General features: G+C 44.4%; 8 protein-coding genes across 8 annotated transcripts; 3 read left to right on the top strand and 5 right to left on the bottom strand.

Moving 5' to 3' along the window:
* Positions 1-869: 869 nt before the first annotated feature.
* PADG_00749 (uncharacterized protein) lies at positions 870-1754 on the bottom strand (the record flags this gene model as incomplete). Its single annotated transcript, XM_010757659.1, has 3 exons — positions 870-1154; positions 1261-1475; positions 1580-1754. The coding sequence occupies 3 exons, from the start codon at positions 1752-1754 to the stop codon at positions 870-872; spliced, it is 675 nt and encodes a 224-aa protein (XP_010755961.1).
* Positions 1755-2483: 729 nt separating this feature from the next.
* PADG_00748 (uncharacterized protein) lies at positions 2484-2697 on the bottom strand (the record flags this gene model as incomplete). The annotated part of the gene is made up of 2 exons (XM_010758176.1): positions 2484-2576; positions 2632-2697. 2 exons carry the CDS (start codon positions 2695-2697, stop codon positions 2484-2486), a joined length of 159 nt encoding a protein of 52 aa, XP_010756478.1.
* A 640-nt stretch (positions 2698-3337) lies between these two features.
* Positions 3338-4485, top strand: PADG_00747 (uncharacterized protein; the record flags this gene model as incomplete). The annotated part of the gene is made up of 5 exons (XM_010757658.1): positions 3338-3578; positions 3668-3802; positions 3896-4026; positions 4093-4192; positions 4256-4485. The coding sequence occupies 5 exons, from the start codon at positions 3338-3340 to the stop codon at positions 4483-4485; spliced, it is 837 nt and encodes a 278-aa protein (XP_010755960.1).
* A 1417-nt stretch (positions 4486-5902) lies between these two features.
* PADG_00746 (uncharacterized protein) lies at positions 5903-6634 on the bottom strand (the record flags this gene model as incomplete). Its single annotated transcript, XM_010757657.1, has 1 exon — positions 5903-6634. The coding sequence occupies one exon, from the start codon at positions 6632-6634 to the stop codon at positions 5903-5905; it is 732 nt and encodes a 243-aa protein (XP_010755959.1).
* Positions 6635-11437: 4803 nt separating this feature from the next.
* On the bottom strand, positions 11438-12786 carry PADG_00745 (acyl-CoA thioesterase II; the record flags this gene model as incomplete). The annotated part of the gene is made up of 4 exons (XM_010758175.1): positions 11438-11488; positions 11588-12099; positions 12182-12590; positions 12691-12786. The coding sequence occupies 4 exons, from the start codon at positions 12784-12786 to the stop codon at positions 11438-11440; spliced, it is 1068 nt and encodes a 355-aa protein (XP_010756477.1).
* A 4523-nt stretch (positions 12787-17309) lies between these two features.
* PADG_11147 (uncharacterized protein) lies at positions 17310-17722 on the top strand (the record flags this gene model as incomplete). The annotated part of the gene is made up of 2 exons (XM_010758441.1): positions 17310-17434; positions 17506-17722. 2 exons carry the CDS (start codon positions 17310-17312, stop codon positions 17720-17722), a joined length of 342 nt encoding a protein of 113 aa, XP_010756743.1.
* Positions 17723-18067: 345 nt separating this feature from the next.
* On the top strand, positions 18068-19191 carry PADG_00743 (uncharacterized protein; the record flags this gene model as incomplete). The annotated part of the gene is made up of 2 exons (XM_010758174.1): positions 18068-18356; positions 18584-19191. 2 exons carry the CDS (start codon positions 18068-18070, stop codon positions 19189-19191), a joined length of 897 nt encoding a protein of 298 aa, XP_010756476.1.
* A 728-nt stretch (positions 19192-19919) lies between these two features.
* On the bottom strand, positions 19920-20964 carry PADG_00742 (uncharacterized protein; the record flags this gene model as incomplete). Its single annotated transcript, XM_010757656.1, has 4 exons — positions 19920-20421; positions 20456-20583; positions 20669-20774; positions 20852-20964. The coding sequence occupies 4 exons, from the start codon at positions 20962-20964 to the stop codon at positions 19920-19922; spliced, it is 849 nt and encodes a 282-aa protein (XP_010755958.1).
* Positions 20965-21188: the final 224 nt, after the last annotated feature.

Genomic DNA, 21188 nt, shown 5'->3' with positions numbered 1-21188 from the left:
CTATTGACAGCAACCATTGGCGCCTCAATGGAGAAGAATAAGTGACAGAGCTCAGTGTGAGGACACTATTTTTCCATGATCTTTCGAAACCAGAGATAGAAACTCCAGTGATTCTCCTCCACACGAGCGTGTATGGATGTTCCAGCCTCATTGCCTCAAGGCATGAGAACAATTCCTTCGGAGTGAGGCCCGAGCGTAGGGTAGTTAACTAGTTGTGCTGAATGATCTGGGGAATGCCAGTCCTACTCGGTTCTTCTCTCGGGAATTCAGCCAAAAATGTCACCTGGAATATTTGGCGATGCAACCAATGCCACGAAATCACTCATACGACTGGCAAAAAAAAAAAAAAAATAAGCAGTTCCTGTTGCCGGCGTATGCAGGGTTTATTTCGCTTTGTTGTTTCACGGGCCCTGTTAACCGCCGAAAATCAACGTGTCAAAATTCTTCTGGATTCCTCATCAATGAGAACCGACATTGGGAGATGGGTGGGAAATTCAGGGGATCAAGGCTGAAATTGACTATCTATTTCATTCGATCTGGTGAATTATCTCCCTCCTCAATAGTTACTTAACTCGGCTTACTGAAGTAGGACAGGCGACATACCACTGTGCAGCCTTCTAGCTCAGTAGCATGCCGAAACATACCAAGTTATTCAATTCGTCATTTAGGGTTACAAAGTCCTCAAAGCAGGGAAAAGGCGCAGTTAAGGGTGGCTGGTTGGCCAAGCTGATAGTTAACTATTCTAAATTTTGCCTGGTTGTGGAAACCTCTGTCATAGAAAATGCCACCACCGGAGAGAGAGTTTTGAAAAAAGGCCTGTTCTTTTCCCACCCCCCATTTGCTGCGGAACTCGGAGGAAAAGGAAGCCTTTATTGATGCTGTGCAATAAAGTTTTTGATTATGCTCAGGTCCTTGCATTCATGATGGGGAACGCCCCAGCCATCAGTTTCCATTCTCCGTCCGTCTTTTTCCACCCGCGGCCATTCAATGGTGGTGTCCGCGGAACATTGGACTGCCTGCCTCAGATAGTCGAAGCAATTATCAACATGGAGGTGACTTAAAAGTTTCGCTTTTACTATTTCCTCCTGAGACACGTCCTCCCGTCGATGTTTATGAGAGTCAGTTTGATTGAAATAGGCCATGCGAATACTTGCCTGAAATGCTAATGTCAGTAACCAAAGAAACGTCGTTACTTTTCCAAAATATTCATTATTGTCGATAGGTTACTATCTTCTTCGAGTCAGAGCCGAATACACATACCAGGCAATGTAGCTGGTGATGCATGCTCATGACAAATCGTTCATGAGCTCCATCTGGCAACCCTATCTGTAAACCATAGTCCCGTGGATTATCGACAACGAAAGTATACTGAAAACCACCAAGGTGTTCAGTTTCCCAGAGTTTGTGAGTTTCGGGGTCTGATCCCTCCCAGCGCTTATCCATTTGGAAAACAACAGGTTCTTTAAGCAGTGGTACTGTAGAAAGACGGAGGGTTTTCTTTCAGCCAAGCACACATATCTCAGGGAGCAGGATCTCATCAAACACACTTTCAAAAGCTTCGAGGAAGGATTCCACGTACCATTTGGAATAGGGGATTTCCCCCGGCCGTTGCTGACCAGACGGTCGCGGTTCGTCCCAACCAGATATGCTCCCCATATCAGAATAGTGACAGATAGAGTAATTGAGAAAATGGCACAGCCAGAAAGGCCGTGAGTGAAATATTTTTGCTTTGATTTTGAGGGAAACGTGTCCATCCTGATGAACTTTCGGTATGTTATTCCAATAGGCACAATCTTGAGGACTGAAAACAGGGGTTGGGCGAAAGCATCAAGGGTTGATACGTAATTCCTAGGGAAGAGAGTATCGAAGACTCGACAAGGGGCAGTAAGGGCCAGTGGATTCGATGAATGAGGTGAAGACTGTCATCTCTATTGTAAGATTTTTATACCCCTCTTTACTCACTGCTACATACCCGCCAAGCAAAGTGTGATACTTGCTACGGTCTCTCTTAGCCTCTTTGTTTTACTTTTGGTGATTACTTTCTGTCCAGGTTGGGAGATAGCGATATTCTTCCGTGCTTGGATAGCAAGGGGTTATTTCGAGTTCATAGCGGGAACGCCTGAGTTTGAAGCCCGTTGTTCCGAGAACTAAACTAGTCGATAACTATGATGCTAATATGCAGCTGACTGAGAACTTAACTTCAACACTCCAACTTAACTTTCGATGAACCATGGAGGAAAACAATAGCAAAATTAAGATTCAACGTGCACTTTAGTTCAACATTCCATCAATCTATCCGAAAAACTTGGCCGGCAGGATATTCTAGTTATTTTCCTTGATGTTGACCAGGGTACTCTTCACATCGGAAGATAACTGCTAGATACAATGTTACTCCCCCTAGCTGCCCATGTCCAACAACCAACTGACCCGAATTCCCCACATATAGTTTAATAATCCATTGATCCAACCAAACTTCAATTTAATTAGTCCTCAGTTGTGGCTGAAGGAACAACATAGAAAATGAATCTGGGCAATGCTTCGGCGTCGGCTCTGACAAGCAGCTTGGATTCGCCAACCTGTAATGATATTCAGCTATGACATCCATTATCAAGGGGAAGCGCCTGCACATACAGGAACGGGAGAGGCAGAGACCACGGTGGCCGCGATGAGGAGAGCCAAAGTGTAAAACGACTTCATTTTGATGGGTGGTGGTGATTTGTTTGGAGAGAATTTCCACGAAGAATTGGAGGTTTAGAATTGAGGTTTCAATAGCGGATGGAGAGTGTGTGTTCCAGGAGTTGAAGAAGAGGAAATATTTCCTGTTAAGTAGATTTCCTTCAAGACTGTTACCCTCTGTAGCAATTGATCCATCGACATCATGAAGAACAGCAGGGAGAATACCAAGTAGTGTCCGAATTGCTTTTGCTGACAGATTCTATGTCATGCAGTGTCAGCATGCTGATGGCGGATGTCGGTAAGTCTTGTTTCTGTTGACAACCCCGGATTTATACTCAGATAAACTGTTATTTGGGACCGGGGTCCAACCCCTGACATGGGGTTACATTAACGTGGTGCCCCGGACTCTGATAGATATGTCGTCACGATAAACAACAAATAGGTAAACAACATAGTCCCATCTTACCGTACCCGTTGATTCACCAGCTAATTCATAGCGTTGCGTCAGCGATAATGAGATGAGGAAAACAGCAGGGACCCTCAGCCAGATCTTTGACGTCTTTCCAAGATATGTTCCAGGTGAGATGTTTTACGAGTTGAAAGTTGGACACACCGTCTACCAGCCCCTTCTGTTCAATGACCAATTGTTCTCGTAGTCGGAATGTCGAATTCGAGCACCACGGATGTGATGTCCGTTTCGGATGAAGAAGAGACTCTCTCTCTTCTGAAAGGAGCCAAAAGTGAGCTGATTCTTCAGCAACAACGGTTCTCCCAACGCTTGTTGTTTTTTACGCTGCTCGTTGTTCTGGGGATCTCTGTGTTTTGCAATGTGGTACTTATTTCAGAGCAGTATAAGCGCTGGAATTTGGATAAGATTTGCAGCGTATATACCTCTCAGTATTGTACGTTCTCCGAATTAAGAAATGGTCCGATTCTGGGCAGTCTCTGAAATGCTGAATAGCTAAATATTTTTCTTCTTATCAACACTTAGCATCGCCTCTTTTGAAAGACATTGATATATCGTATGAAACTGTTCACTTCAACGGTTCTTTTACCAAGAAGACGATTTACCGACAACGACCATCACCGGAGGTAGACCAGGCTTGGTATGACCTTGGTGTACATTGTACGGCATCTATCTAATTTTTGAAGTGAATGTTGTTGCAAGAGATCATGGATCTTCTAGGGCCAGCTCTGACGTTTGTCGAAACAAATCCAGATGGTTCCATCGTCATTCCAGAAAATGAGGCAGAACGCTACGGTATTCGCAAAGACCAGGTAAAAAGAAGAAAAGATCAGGGTGGTGGCTTTTTCGCCAATGTCGAAATATTTCATCATCTCCATTGCCTGGTAAGTGGTCGGATGAACATTAGTTTTTCTTCTTAAAGCATGCGTAGCTAACGGAATAATTCAAAGAATTTGCTCCGGCAAGCCTCTCATTTCAATTTTGAATATTACTCTCGAGAAGGGAAAGGCGCCTTTCAAGATCCAGAGAACATTCTTGAAACGCACATCAGTGCGTCATGTCAAAGTCCATTTCGAAGTAGAGCTTTTCTAACTGATAATTAACAATGAGCAGGCCATTGTGTTGACATCATCCGCCAGCAGCTTATGTGTACCGCCGATATAGGGGTTTTCGGACAATGGTGGATCGAAGGGACTGGGCCTTTTATCGATTTCAATACTGCACATAAATGCCGGAATTTTGAGGACATCAGGAAGTGGGCAGAGAAGCGCCAACATGAATATTTTAACACAGACAAACCTCAGAAGATGCCTGGAGATATAGTGCTTTCTGAAATACCCTGAAAATGAGTCCCCATTTTGTGCTGTACAATTGACTAATCTTGAGATAATTAGTTATCCGATGGAGGGAATAAAATTTATACCCTGGAAAAATTGTTAGCGGTTAACGCTCCGCCTGCTGCACGTGATCTAGATATCCCACCACACTGCCCGAAAGAGACACACGTACTCGATATCCGTCATCCAAAATAAAAACTGTAATCAAAATATGTATGGGAGGTCGCTAACTAACTAGTTAACTAGTTAGTTAGTTAGGTAACCAACTAAGGCACCAAAAAGCCACCACCGGGCCTGAAGTTCCAGTTATGCTTAAACCTAAGAGCCCCTAGATCAATGCCTATCATTATGAGCGTTGCTCATACGCTATTCTAGTTTGGATTTAGTGTATATTTAGTGGAAGTCACAACTTTTGATGGTGTAGTAATAACTAATCAACAGAGATATTAAGTTAGATAACTTATTCAAATAATATAAAACGTAAAAGAACTAGAAGAGATAATGTACGAAATAGGAAGGCGGTGAATCCAAAATAGGTAATCCTCTGTGAGGCAGAATGATCGTATTGAACTGATTGCTCCATCAGTGAACAGTGAGTGGATTTCACCCCCCTTATAGAGGGAGAGATGACTGATATCCTTATGCTCAGACCGCTCATTTTATATACAAATCTAGCCTGAAAAGGCAAACAAAGACATAACAATAGGAAAGATATCTCTCAATAGGAGAACTATCAAAGAAAGGCAAATTCTTTGAGGTGGAAGCAGCTCGCATGCAAATGAATTAACTACTTCACACATATCTAGTTGCTCACTCTTACTAAATCCGATGCATGAACACAAATCCACTTCTTACGGGATACATAACATGTAACTCATAACATTCTTTCATATGCTACATAACTGATGAAAATCAACAACTGCTCTAAATATTCTGGCATGTGTAGATACAGCTGAGAGTGCACTGTAGTATTTGTGCAATTAAGGACTGGACAAAAACCAATCTGACAGTGAATTAATTAGGAACTCTAAGGAGTAAATGCATATTAATTACTTGTCAAACTAAGGATGATTCGCGCTAAAATGGGCAATAAATCCAAATTATTAGGATAGTGGGGGTTTCATGCTTGGGGGGTAGGCACCTGTCTAGGGGCTCTTTAGGCCTCAACATAACTAAGACTTTAGCCAGGGACCTTAAGCTTTTACTAAAGTGATTTAACTAGGAATAGTATGGTAAAGCCTAAGTTTAGTTAAGATCTCAAATGTGGCTTGTTCGTGGCTTCTTAGCCTTGGCGAGACAAAACTTTGGTAGCAGCAGTTGGAGAGTTTTGAGCTTCCATTAATTTAAAACTTGCTGCGCCCAAAAAAAATAAAAATAAAAGTTTTAACTGCTGCCAAAAGATATCCAAGTAAGGTATCAACAACTAATATATATCCAGACGTACACACCTTCCCAGCGCAAAATCAACCTTTGATTTCGCGCCTACTCGGTGGTCTTGATTGGCAATAATCTGGCTGCAGTGGTATGCATGATGGTAATTTAGCAATGCCACATGCACATAAACATTCCTTTCACCAGCTCGAATCCGTTTCGCCGCCTTAACCAGCACGCGCCAGTCGTACAGGCAATGTGCCATGTGGTATCTCTCCCATGTATAGCCGACAAGTTCGTCCACAAGTGTTAGTGAATCTTGGGGAATTTCGACGGAATGGTTGTGGCTTGTCCACCACGGGAACGGTCCGCTGCCTCCAACCGTTGCCAGGTCTGAATCCGGTAACATCGATTCTCGAGCAGCGTCCTCATCATAGCATAGACGGGGCAGCCATGCTGCAGCCATAACATCAAATACGCAGCCGCGGGCAACTGCCTCTGCGCGTGTCGTTCCGCAATCCAAAATCAGGTCTGATTCGGTTTGTAACAATGATGGCGTTGGCGGTTCTTTTGAGCCAGAAGTGGACTGGGAACATATGCATTCATTTCGTCTAATCCAACTTCTGGGAGCGAGGACCAAAAGGAGAGCGCCCATGGAGAGCAATGTTATGAAAAGAGCTGCCCAACAGAAGTGTGTCTTCGACCGGCGAGGTGCCCCTTCATTTTCACCATCGCTTTGATCGCATTCTTTGTATCCGTTATTAGAAGTCCATAGCTTCACCATTTTCAAGGATTCAGGGTACGATGAGAGGGTAGAATATTAACGTCGTTGAATTCCGCAAGTAATAGAGATGCGGAATGAGATGTAAAGAGAGGTGGAACAAAAGAAGGTAAAGCACCCATGCTCTCTGTTATCTTTGACATTGGGATTTCCTTGATAGCCATAGTCAATAAGTTACACTATCAGAGCGGTTTGGGGACCCTCGAAGCACATATTTGCTGACACGACACGCTGACAGGAACGATGCAACGCAGTTTGTGCTGACTCCTCATCAGTCCACTGGTCCTTATCACCCATATATTTGTGTTAAGTTGATTATTGCGGTCAGTGTCGGTATCGATCGGATGGGAGAGGGGAAACGAAATGTCTCCGAATCGCAGTTTGTGGGGCGTAAAAGGTAGTTACATGTTTTTGGAGAATTGTGCCATGCTTCCTAGCTGCAACAAATCTCCGGTTGACTGGGGTTCCGTATTTGTTTCATGATATCTTCAATGTATTCCTGCCTAGCCTGCACAATGCTGTGACAGTGCGATAATGTTGCCTGCAGAGTACTTGATTAATTACTCTTAGTTACCATGTAGCGAAATGACACCTCTCAGATAACGAAGCTATTAACGCAGTCCCGCAGATGATATCCATCAGCAGACTCATCAAAATTAAGAAATAGCAACAGCGGTTCCAATACAGAACGAATGGTTGGACGGGAAATCTGGGGCCCCAGGATCTAGTCGAACTCGAATGACGGCTTTGCCTTGGTTCCATGGTGAAGCCCATCCCCTGCATCCGGAAATACCAACATGCTGCCTCGCTAAGCGTTCCTAGGGGCCCCGCATCCGAGCGGCCGACCGGAGTTTGAGCTGGGATGATATATTGAGTGATCTGCCGAATGTGCTCGATGAAATTCACGTTTGTGTGAAGTAAAATGGATAGCAGGCAGAACAGCATACCGGCCAAAAGGTCGGTGATCAGCTCCATATTATCAGCTTTCTCTGTCGGCACCAGGCGGCCAATCCAATATGCATATCACCATTGAAGAGGGGATGTAGTATCTTTCTGAGTAGCACAGGTAATTTCCCGCCCTTGCCGTGGTAATTGACGTTAGAATAAATCCTGTGTACTCAGCGAGATATACTAGGACGAATCGCGCCCCCAGTCAAGCCTCCTGTTTCCTTAAAACTTGGTAATAAGGGAGCGATTTAGAGCATGTCATCAGTAAACCATCCATGGACATAAAATGTTGGATCTATCTGACGTCACCTCCGAAACTCATAACTATTGGACATGCGTGTACAGCTTCATATGAATATGTTATATTCGACTCCAGGTTTACGGGTGACCCAGGGAAGGCATGGGCAGTGCATGGCAACATGGATTCTATGAAGCACCTAACTGTCATTATGACCACTAACTTGTACCATGTTGTAACCGGTGAAGTTCAGTGTGCCTAATTGATCTTCCTTCTAGAACACGGAAAAAATATTCTGAAACCTAACTCAGAGAAATTGGCTATTGTAAGCCGTGGGCAGCAATGGCACCAAATCGGAGCTTCATGAAGACAAACAGGTGAATCTTTTTTTCTGGTTAAATGCTCAATCATGTAATAATCGCAACATTGCGATGTTAACTTCTCTGTTCTAAAAGATTGTTCTTGACGATGCAAAATGCAGTGCTTTCCCCTCACCAAATTGACTAAAATAAAGTGCCGAGAAAACCATGTTATTGGCACTAGACATAGTTATACATGTATGTACATACAGCTATCATGCATACCTGCGAAAGTTGCAGTCATGTTGGTAAAGGCTCATATGTTCCTTGCTGCCAAAGAAAGGGCCTAAGTTGTCTTGAAGGATCCACAGTTGACGAGAATCCTGACTCCTGGAATCTGTTTGATCTATGACAAACCTCCAACTATGTAATCTCTATCCTTGGACGCCTGCTAGAGCAGGATTTCATTAGAACGGTTGCAGGAATGGATGAGCAAGTATTTTTACAGAATATTAAAGAGATAAACCAAAACAAGCTTCAATGTCAAAGACACAAGCTCATTGAATCTCGAAAACATCTTCCCGGAATACTCTTATTAATCTTCTATATAACCATTTGCAACACCCACAATGGTCAATAACCCCCCTCCCCCCCACAACGACAAAAAGCATCCAAGTGCAGGAGGAGCCCAAGCTTGTTACATGACATTCCGGAGACCAACTTCATAGAAGTTGGAAACATGTTCCAGATATGCGGTGGGGTGGGGTGAGGATAAATTGTAAGACGGGTTAGGATGGCGATACGGCCGTAGCGAACATGGTTTCAACATGCTTGCGCTTGCATGCAGCTTACCAGCTGCCTCCATCTCAAAGAATATGCCTTTCTTTGATAGTTCTCTGTTGATAGATATCCTCAAAGTATTTGCCTTCCTTCTATAGTTTTCCTATTGATGCATATCCTCAAAGAAGTTGCCCTTTCTTTGAACATTCTTTCTACTATTGAGGGATATCTTTCCCATTGTTATGTCTTCGCTTGCCTTTTCAGGCTAGATTTGTATGTAAAATAAGCATTATGAGCATAAGGATGTCAGTTATGTCCCACCTCTATAAAAGAGGGGAGAAATCCTCTAATGGAGAGGTGAGTTCAGTCAGTTTAAAATATACGATTATTCTGCCTCGGAGGATTAACTAGTTAGTTACCTATTTTGGATTCACCGCCTTCCTATTTCGAGCATTATCTCTTCTAGTTCGGTCATATCAGCCCCTTTAGTATATCGGCTATTTAATCTGTTTTATAAATACTCGCCATGGCAGGACGAGGGGATTGCCACCTAGGCTGCTGGTTGCGGCGAAGGGAACTGAAGCAGACTGGAAAAGCAAACTCTGGGAATAATAATTCCGGCGACAGGGATTTGGCAGTCCTGGTGGAGAGAACCAGATGAAGTATGGAGCCTGCACCCAATCCAATTTGTCACCAGAAGGCGGACTGTAAACTGGTAGAAGATTGTCGGTATCTGTTCTGGCGATCACATTTCTCAGGATAAAAAATAAACAAAAAGCACGCCCTCATTCGCCCGCCGTACAAAAGGGTCGATTCAAACTTTGGAACTCTCAGCTCTTTCTTGGTAATTATGATGTCAGTCATAGGGAATCTTTTTCTTTTTCTCTTTCTTTTTTTTTTTTTTTGGATTTGAATCCCCGTGACTATCCTTGTGAAAGCGCAAAACCCCCCAGGAAAAGTGCAAACAAAAAGAAAACATGCAACAAAATACAACCTAGGGCAGTTTTCCCCTTTAGCACATGAACATGGATGCATCTTCCCTGCCTGGACACATCGGTTCAGGACTTTGAGGCCAAACTCCCTGCTCAACACCAGGGAGCCCTTCACCAACGGCTTGGTGCAACGGCGGCAGACTTTTAGAGAGAAAAAGTATTCAAGGAAGGTTGTATGAGTGGAGTCTCTGGTTTTGATACCATTTTGTTCCTTTTCCTTTCTCCTTACTATGGTATGAAGGGAGTAAAAAGAACTATTTTTGTATGTTTCTGACGTATTCAGTAGTTTTAGTCATCACTGTCATCATTCATAATTGCGGTGACAATGAAGCACGAAGGCGACAACTCCATGCCACTTCCTCCTGTGCATTTGGTCATCTATTCGTCATTTGGCGCTCCCGGAATCCTCAATTATATCGTCTCCACCTTTCATTTCAATAGAAATCGAAGTTGAGAGGAAATTCAAAGGCGGATAGGTGTTGATAGCTTGGTAATTCGTAATCTGCTTCTGCAGATGCAGCAGTGAAGAACTCTAGCATTCTTCTCTCGTCAATTTTTTCTTTTGTTTTCTTTTCTTCTTCTTTTTTTTTAACCGCAGCCAGCTCCTTAATGACCTGAAGTTACCAAAAGAGTTCATTGGGGTATGAGGCACAGAAAGAAGCACTGTTGTCCGCAAGCCTTAGGAGGGGGCCGGGCGTTGAACTGTAGTGCTAAATTTGAAATAGCCAAGAAGAAACTTCCGAAGATTAAAATATAGCACGTGTAATCCCGCCGCTTTGATGGTTTAGATCCCATTCAAGACCGGAGCAAAAGGATCTCAGCACCCGCCGGGCCAAACAATGATAGAGTAACTCGAGCTAGCAGAGAGGAGTAACCTCTTGGGTCGCTGTGGATTGGGCGTTGGACAGCACTCCCTTTTTGTTTCCATCCTCGATATTGAAACGAAATGAGCATAGACCTACTCGAACGCGTTTGCATGTCTTGCTGGAGGGGAGTAATCAGGAATCTCGAGTCACGCTGAAACGTTTTTTCAGTTAAAAACCTGATTCACAGATGCTTCCTGTTACCTTGTTGTTATACAGGATGCCGGACCAAACCGAGCAACATGAATAGTGCTTGGCTGAAAACTACCTAGAGAATTGTTGGGTTGCGCATTTCGTACTCGAAATTCCTCCATTGGGCGCTGAAGATTGTTGAATTTGCGAGTTGAAAGTTTGAGTGAAGACGAACATCATGTGACACTCAACACCAGCCACTAACTAGATCTAAACCACAGAACACTTTTATCTTAAACGCAACCAACCCATGATGAGAAGGGAACCTACTAACTAATAGCAGCAATTCGCTGTATAAATCACGAATCTGCAATGTGCAGTAATTTTACGAGCACAAATAGAAATGACATAGAAATGACATGTAAGTGCTTGGTGTACCTTTTCAAATCAATCCAATGCGTCCAAGATAGATGAGAAGGGCCTGAACAGGGAATATTAAACAAGACGAGAAAATATGCGCCTGAATATAAAGAATCAGAAAACGCCGGGATCCCTCACAGCTTATTAGGTTTGCTGGCACTGTCTTGCTTCAGTCGCACAACCCCCTAATTATTGATCATGACGATTATCCGTCAGTATACTTTCGACGCATTTGCAATTGTTGAGGAAGAACTGCGGAAACAATTGGGGTCAAAAGCTCTCACCTCCTGCACGCATGTGAGCAACAGTGTCCCATCCTGAGACCACATCTTCTGCATCACCAAGCCCCGCCCACCGCCTGCCCAAGGACTCGTCATCTCTATAAACAACCACTCATCCGCCCTAAAACCTCCACGCGCGTGGAAGTATATCGTGTGATCCAAGCTGACCATCATCCCCATCTCCCGTTTAGGTGGGGCGGGGTCAACTTTCGAGTCTTGCATAGCTTCAGCGTAAAATTCAGCGGCTTCCTGGCGCAGGAGTTCTTTTAGCGATCTCTCGATCTCCTCACTATCCAGATCGGAGGGATTTTTCAACTTGGAGATGGCGTCTTTTAGAGCGCCAGGGGACGCGAAGCGCGGGATGTTCTGGACTCGCGCAATGGTACCGATAAAGTAGCTGTCGGACATGTAGGCAAGAGCGGAGAGATGCGCTTGCTGGCCTCCGGCGGCGGAGATGGTGCCGCGGGCACGGAGAAATTGGTAGATGGCTTTTTCCTCGGCACGAGGGGAGTTTCCTGAAAGAATTAGTCCGGGTTTCGAGTATCTATGCTGAGTGTTTGGGTGACAAAAGAATGCCATGTCTTTCTTTCGACATACTATTAACAACCCCAGCGTTTCTCGTTTCAAATGGCCCTTTGGAAGCGGCACTGGCGTTAGCTGGAGGTAGCGCTATGTTCGGCTTCGGCGTGCTATGTTCAACCTTCTCCTCCCCGCCGCTCCCCTCGCGGTCGAAACTGATAGTTGTAGTGAAAATGGGTTTCCCTTTTTGTCGTGCCTGGACGGTGCGGGTCGCGAAGGACCGTCCCTCCCGAACCCGTTCGACATGGTATATGATTGGAATTTCTGCGTCTCCAGCCAGCACGAAGTAGCAATGCATGCTATGTGGGGAGAATCCGGGGCTAACGGTCAATTGGGCTGCGGCTAGGGACTGGGCGATGGCAGCACCGCCATAGATTCCACGGGCACCGGGTGGATGCCATAGAGGACGTGTGTTTGTAAAAACATCCTATATATGATTCTCCACGGTTAGTATTCGGCTCTGCACAATGGTGTAGCAAAACCCAAACAAGTCATGTTTTCGGGGGTTTTTATAGGATGAATCTTACCGGTCCAAAATCAGATACCGGGGTCAGCTCTAGGATATTTTCTATCTGAGATTTTGATGGGTCTTCCGGGGGAGCTTCAAAGAGCGTGACCTGCATGGTTTACCCGTGTCGCAACAGGGAGGAGGGATAGCGAACGGAAAAGCTGGTGTGTACAAGGGTTGGAAGAAAGAATGTTGCTTTCCCGAAGAATCATATAACAGTTGCAGATAAGCAAAAGTTCTTCTGCCGAAAGAACAAACGAATCAAAAAAAGAATGATAGCAGGAGAAGATCAGTCATCCAGTAATTTAATGCCGCAGGATGAAACTTTCGTCTGAGCAGCGCCCACGCGAGAAATGCCGAGGTCCAGCTGCTTGCAACTATATCCACGGTCTGGATCCTGTTTAGGCATAACAACATGAATATAATCCACATTATGATAAATTAATGGTTCCTAAGGGAAGAGAAGTCAACTGTAATCTATGGGCAATCAGACAAATATCAGATCCGAAAATTTTTGTATGATATCAATGCATAGTTATGATTATTCTTCATTGGAAGTTAAACTATCCATGTCCCTGTAACGTAAACCGCCACACAACGCACGCCGCCACACAACGCACGCCCCAAAAACCCGATTTTTGAACCCAACCTTCCACCTTCAATCATCTACAACATGCCAACCAAAGAAGCTGTAGAGCTCGCAGTGGCTGAATTCCTTTCGCAAGAGGCTGGCAATTATACTACTGTTGCAAAAAAATACGGAATTCATCGAACTACGCTTATGCGACGCGTTACGGGCAAATCAGTGTCTCGAGAAACTGCCGACTCCCTATATAGACAGAAACTTACGAACTCTCAAGAGGAAGAGCTTATTCGATATATAAATCGTCTTACGGACCGTGGCTTTCCTCCTACACCTCGAATTCTTCAAAATCTAGTTGAAGAAATCCTTCAGGAGCCGATTGGCGAGCATTGGATCTCTAGATTTTGTCAACGCCACAAGGATCGCATCAAAAGCCTATATTTACGAGCAATTGATCAAAAACGCAAGAGAGCTGATAATTCTGAGTATTTTCAGCACTTTTTCCAGCTTGTATTTGATTGATTTTTATTTACATTGCCTGCAATTTAATGAGGGGTTGCTAATGCTTGAGCATCTTAGCTAGACGAAAAGGTCAAAAAATTCAACATTCGACCATCTAATACGTGGAATCTTGATGAGAAGGGCTTTCTTATGGGCGTCATGCAAATCAGCAAGCGAATAGTCTCTGTACAGCAGCTTAAGAGCGGGAGCTTGCTAGGCACGATTCAGGATGGGAGTAGAGAATTCATCTCTTTGCTAGCCGCCATATCAGCCAGTGGAAGGTCAACGCCGCCAGGTCTTATATATCAGTCAGACTCCGGGGATTTGCAAGATACGTGGCTAGAAGATTTTGATTCTAAAGAGCATGAGGTCTTTTTTGCTGCCTCCCCGAACGGCTGGAGCAGTGATCAATATGGATTACATTGGCTGCAACGGGTCTTTAATCCTCATACAAAGGCTAGGAATGGAGCCTGGCGCCTGCTCATCCTTGACGGCCATTCTTCTCATGTCAATATGAAATTCATCAACTACGCTGATCAAAATCGTATTATCCTTGCTGTACTGCCGCCTCATTCAACTCATCGCTTGCAGCCTTTGGATGTTGGTATTTTTGGACCTTTATCAAAGGCATACTCTCAGCAGGTGGATTTATTCTTACGCTCAGCAATGGGAGGTGTATCCATTAAAAAACGCAACTTCTTTTTATTATTCCACAACGCCTGGAAGCAAGCTGTCACGAAGTCAAATATAGAGTCTGGATTTGCTGCTACTGGCATTTATCCTCTCTCACCAGATCGGGTGCTTAGCAAGCTTGCTAGACCAAGCACTCCAGTCACAGCAGAGCCAGTCACACCCACTACCATACGAGGACTGCGACGGGCAGTTAAGAAGTTAAATCAACGGCGAAGAATCTCTACTGGGTTCCGAAAAATCGTTCATGCTAGTGAAAGACTAGTTTTTGAAAAAGAGATTTTGCAGCATGAAAATAAGCTTCTATACGAAGCTTTACGAAAGGAGAAGAAGCGCCGCCAACGTGGAAAGCCTCTAGGTCTTGTGGATAAAGAGAATTCGCGTGCTGCTCAATTCTTTTCACCTTCTAGGATTGCGGCAGCACGTCAGCAGCTTGAGACCGACGAGGCTGCTAAGATTAGTGAGGCTGCTGAAAAAGCAGCAGGCAAGCTTCAACAGGATATATTACGTCAAGAGAAAGCGATCGTAAAAGCTGCAAAGCAAGCTGCAACTCGAGCTCTTAGGCTGGCTAATGCTCAGAAGCGAGAGAGACAAAAAGCTGAGGTTGCTGCTCGCGTGGCTGCTCGTAAACTAGCTGCTGAGCGAAAGAAGACTGATAAGGAAGCTGCTCAGCAAGCTACTAGAGAGTTAAAGCTTTCTAGAGATCAAAATCTCGTTGCCGCCGCCAGATCAGCCAGGTCAGCCAAATCCCCTACAAAGGCCGTACGAAGCCAGGGGCCTGGCGAAAAATCTAACCAGGCCAACCCTATACAACCTTCCCAATCCGGTAATCAGTCAATTACACGCCTATCAGCAAGCTCCCTACGACCTACTTCTTCTAGCAGTTCCTCCACGTCGCCGTCAATTCCTTCTTCGCCCACCCCGCAATTATCACGTTGTGGCCGCATTATTCGACTTCCATCTAGATTTTTGGATTAACTATACATTTTTATATGATCTATTCCTTCTACTAGATATATATTTTTAATTTAAATTAAATAAATTCATGGGTGGTTGAGAAATTGGTGGAATTCCTTGGGTGGTTGCTTGCTTGTAGAGGCGTGCGTTGTGTGGCGGCGTGCGTTGTGTGGCGGTTTACGTTAAGCCGCACGGTAAATTAAAGCTCTACCCCTCGTCTGCGTCTTCTTCAGCCATCCCTTTACAAGGTCTATTCACAGCTTAATCGGAGAATATTCCAGGTTTTGACGAGAAATGTATGCATGAAAAACGGATCATTTTGGTACTTATACATTTTTCTGTTTTAAATACCTAGAATATTTTTTAACTAAGTTTCAGTACGGTTCATAAATGCCATATAACGTAGCTAAAATATAATCCCCAGATCCGGACAAATCGGTGACTGACCCTTTAATTCTACCATTGAAATACTTTGCCGCCTAAGGGGTCTCACAAAATATCAAATCTGTCTCCAAAATGATCTCATCTAGATATTTACATATTTCTCAATCTCAAACAATCTCTTATCTCTTTTACCTTCACTTCGGATATCCGCCGAAAAGAGAGCCGTTTGCCGGCGGCAAAATCCGGTAATCCTGGGGAAAACAAGTCAAGGGCCTTGGGAATGTTTAACTTAAACGACAAACCAGTTAGAGAGTTAACCTAAAGTTGGTTCAACTAGTTATAGTTAAATTTCGGGGCCGCTAACTATCATGCTCAAAAGTGAGTTGCTGGTTGGTGCCATGAAGCAGAAGACACCGACCTCCTGAGCACCCTGTTAAGGGCAAATTCTACACTCGCACTTCCAAACGGCCCAACCCCATCATATATTTGACACAAGTATCATCTCAACTGATCTCATCCTCCTCCTGAATTGAGCAGTCAGAGTTCCTACCCAATCACATTCACAATCAGATGTCATATATATTCTTGCCTCTGCTTTAGAATGCTTCTGAATCGATTGATTAGAGCTGAAAGACTGAAGAGATCTTCTTCAAAGTTTTCCAGGAGGCACATCTCAGTCTCCTTTGATGATGGGAGCATGCAAATGATAATACCATGCTGGAAGCTCCTGCATTAGGTTAATCATGTTGAGAATACTTCATACATCATGCTCAGTTTGTAAATCTCGTTGAGCAGTCAGAAAACTTCTCATGAACAATCTGGTTTGGCTTAGCAGCTTCCATATGGGAATATCAGCGATTTTCAGAACGGTAACCTATTGTTCTTGTCTGCGTCCAGATGACAGTTGTGACCGATTATAAGCTGAAGGATTGTTACCCCGGTGCGCCTGTCTCTGACTCCTCGATCTTACAAGTTCGGGTTGTCCAGCTCCTTCGTTGAACATACACAGCTGTGAACCGCCGGTTCTCTCATATGCATGTTGCCGGTACTGGAGACGTCAGTCTTGTTGAGCTAGTGAGCTCTGCTGCAGCTGACCTCCAAGGCCCTGGACTTTTTCAGCCATGTCCCCCCAGTTCAATGCTATCGTTCTTTCTGCGATGTCAGCTGTCACCGGCTATAGGTAGAGAGATATGTTTTTTTACGGGATTCGATGGCTGATGGGCTGGGGATGGGTTCAGGGATCAGAGCACGTATTGAGCCGGCTCAGAGAAACAGTGCCTGCCACCAGAGGGGGCATTCCTATGATTTCAAGAGTGGTTTAGTTAATAATGCTTTCAGGTTATTGAAGCTCAGATCTAACTACAGATAAGAAATAAATGTTACCCGCATTCTACGCTGATTTGCTGCTTGCTTCACACCTTGTGTAGCTATATTCCAAACTGCAGGTTTGAAATTGCTGTTGTCTGTATTCAGATCTTCTCTCTTTTTCCTTCAGAAGCCTTGTAAGCAGAGTCTTTTCCATCATGAAGTTCCATGTTGCTCTCAATCATTTAGTACAATTTGAGAGGCTGTTTGAGAATCAGTTGAGAAGTCAGGCCAGGTTGAAATCAAAGGGTCCTGAGCACCATCATTCGAGTATTGCATTGCTGTATTATTCTGCAACATCTTTATTTCCTGTTTTCGTGAATTCGGCTAATATATACTTGCAATATAATCAAGATCTCTCAGAAATAAGAAAGGCAACGTGTCAGGCACAAAGATTTTATCAATCTGTTGCGCGATGAAGAAAATCAAATACGGTATAGCGGGGGTGGCGCTGAGAACAACGCCGGCACAACGCTATATTCGCTATTTACACTATATAACTCAATTATCCACTCTTGCGTACAAATTGTATGAGCGCTCTGAAGAGGCCCTTAGTGAGGTCAGGATTTGAGCGTACATGTTCCCGGCTAATCGATAATTGAAATGACTGAACATCGGGATTATTCTGCTCTTCCGTCTATTCGGTTGCCGTCCCGTCCCCTCCCCTCATTTACATTGGAATCCTGGCTTAGGGGGGTGGGGAAGACTTGTACTTACATACACACATATCTATATCTATATCTATATATATATATATATATATATAGGAGGACTTAGCTTTTGGGGACGGCACCTAATCATTGTGGTTCTGATATCTGAAATAAACTTATCATCGTTCCCTCCGCGCTATTCATTCAGACTTACATAAATCAAAGCATAAACAGAAAGAAATTATCTTTAGGAAAACTAAATGACCATGGCTCCCTCCTTTGTCAAAGAAGACAGACCTATCAGCAGTGCTATCGTCAATAAAAATGAGCCAAAGCCTGCCGTCATAGTTGAACAGGTCCAGTTGCGCGACCGCACTGTGACTGGCCAGCAGCTGCACATCAGACAATACCCGAAGTTCGATAGTCTGGAAGAAGAGCGACTCTACCGCAAACAGCATCTCGCTGCTGCATTTCGGGTTTTCGCTGACCGTGGCTTTGATGAGGGTGTGGCAGGCCACATCTCTGTAAGGGATCCAATTTTGACTGATCATTTTTGTATGTTCTCTGCCCATTTTCCGTGTTTTCTTTGATATCCACTTTATTTCTCCATAATCCCTGGTATTTCTTGTTGTAGAATCGGGAGAGAGTTGTTTTAAAAATGGGGTTGCATCAGGAACAGTGGGAAAGAGGGCATTATACATATCAAACCAGCCATCCAAACATGCAACTCCTTCAAAATACAAAAGGAAACCAAATATACTAATCCAAAATCAAAATAAAAGGGTTAAACCCACTCTCCCAACATTTCTCCCAAATATCCGTTTCAGACCTCATCCTCGTCAACGAAGACGGCAACGTTGTCATCGGCACCGAACCCATAAACAGTGCTGCCTTTGCCATCCATTCAGAAATCCATAAAGCCCGGCCCAACGTCAATGCTGCCTGCCACGCCCACAGCGTCTACGGCAAGGCTTTCTCCGTCTTCGGCCGCGAGCTAGACATGATGACCCAGGACGCGCTACGTTTCTACAAATCCCACGCCGTCTATCAGGATTTTCGTGGAGTCGTGCTGGACCGTGAAGAAGGGATTAATATAGCCAGGGCACTGGGGGATGGAAAAGCAGCCATCTTGCAAAATCATGGCCTGTTAACGGTGGGTGAAAGTGTGGATGAGGCGGCATTTTGGTTCATTAGTTTGGATAAGACGTGCCATGCTCAGTTGTTAGCCGATGCTGCGTCGGCGGGATCAGGGTATAAAAAGATTATGGTTAGTGGGGGTGAGGCGGAGGCCACCGCGAAGCTTGTTGGTGGACCAGATAAGGGATGGTTGGCGTTCCAAGGGTATTATGATGAGCAGCTTGCTAAGACGAACGGGTCATTTTTGAAATAGGACCATATCTATTAATTCGCCGTTCTAACATTGTGTTCGTCTTTTCTGTTATTTTTCGTTCACTTGGTTTTCGGCGGGGTGCTGTGTTCGTACTATTGCACCTTGCTTGAGGATGAGAATGAACAAGCTTGCTGGAGAAATCAGGCGACAAAATCATAGCCAGAAGTGCCTTCGTCACTATATTATCATTACATATGGGATAACCTTTCTGATCAAATGTTAAATTGAAATTATGATGATTTTTCGCCGTAGTCGTGACTTTCCTCTGTGAAATCATCTCTTCTTTTTGTTGCAAGAAATAAAATAAACTTAAAGATCCTCGACATGGTCAATTGTGGAGATTTTTCGAAACGAGGAATTGCTGTCGCCGTAAGGAAAACGGTGTAACGGTTGGGATGACGCGCAATTATGTCAGGGATTTCGGGCCTCTGCTGGGAGATATGTAAATCCGGGATTATATATTGATCCAAGTAGAACCAAGAGTTGAAAATAAAAATGTATATAGGAAAATTGCGAATTGATGATGGGAATTAGACAGAATGCGCCAGCCGGGATATCGCTAATAATGTTGACAAATAGGAGATGAGAAACGGAATGAATCAAAACGGGTCCCTCAAAAAAGTGATTTAACGCAGAACGCCCTTCAACACCCTTCAACTCTCTCCAGAATATTATGCAGATTTCTAGAGATAAATATATCAATGATTCGACAAAGTAAGTGGAGCGAGTTAAAGGTCGCCCAGCTCAACAATGCTCATCCTCATCTCTCGCGCTCCGTGTGTTTTAGAGCGCGGCATTCCGGGAAGGGAACCTTTTCGAATGCTTTTTGTAGGAGTTGATGATCTGTTAAATACCCTCCCCGGATCATACCCAGGTGGGGGAGAAGGTGGTAGACCGTGCGGGTATGTCTGTCGGTGGGGTTTGAGCGTTAGTTCTTCGTATCCATCAACCCCTGGATCTGGTAGATCGATGCGGAATGTGCTCTGAGATACGTCAGGGCTAGGCGCCCGGTCAGCATCTTGCTGGAAATAAAGCCGTAGAAGCTGTCTCCGTTGCAGCTCTGCGTCATCGACTGAAGGTTCTCCTTTGTGCCCCCGCCGGAAGCCAAAACGTCGTGGTATAAAGACGACGTTGTGAGAGTTGTAGATGGCCGCAATTCCAAATGCCGCTGCGGAAACGGTGGAAATAATAACGGCAGCGATAGAAAGGCTAGTAAGCGGTGTTAACCGTCTGACTAGAATATTTAAAGCAACGTTGAAGACACCTATTAGGCTCGACCCGAAGCATGGTCTGGTGAGGGGTTCGGATCTCAGTTAGTACCAAGGTTTGTGACGAAAGGTTCCCATCTTTGCATCCCAAAGTTCGCGGATCGCAAAGCAAAAACATTACCGTCTGAAAGGAGTGAATTTACATACATGAATAGAAAATCGACCAAATAATGTTTCTTCCTCCATCTCAAACAGAAACCTATGCAAACCAGGTAACCAACAAAAATTAGGACGGTGGCAGCAGCAGTCAAGGGAAAAGTGCCACCACGCATATTTTTTGCATTATGGTCCATCGCAAGAGGGAAGACGACGAAACTAGATGGGGCGAATGTATTGAACTGTTAGTCTCATAGCTCCACTTTGCCGTTGATGGGCGGTTTAGTCCAATATACCCAGCCAGAAGTAGCCATGCCGAGATACTTGCTAATAACTTCCAGTACCAGCGTAAGTCCTCCTCGAGGATGCCTAATGATAGTCCCAGCTCTGAATAACGAGGGGAGCCCATGGTTACGAAGGGTCACTGCATTGAGAGGGTGAAAGAGCGAAATATTGCTAATAAAGATAATGAATGTGAACTCTAGAAAGAGAATGACGTCTGAGCGGATCGAGAAATTGTGGGGTGGTGAGGTTGGATACGCTGGTTCTAGCTCAACATGTGGAGGTTGGATCCCTTTGCTCAGGGCGAAACAAGGGAAGGGCTTCGAAGATATGACGGCAGGGCTTTGGTAG

This window comes from Paracoccidioides brasiliensis (assembly GCF_000150735.1).
Source record: "Paracoccidioides brasiliensis Pb18 unplaced genomic scaffold supercont2.1, whole genome shotgun sequence".
Classification (NCBI taxonomy): domain Eukaryota; kingdom Fungi; phylum Ascomycota; class Eurotiomycetes; order Onygenales; family Ajellomycetaceae; genus Paracoccidioides; species Paracoccidioides brasiliensis.
The sequence above is the reverse complement of the archived record's forward strand: the minus strand, read 5'-3'. Positions and strand labels throughout refer to the sequence as shown.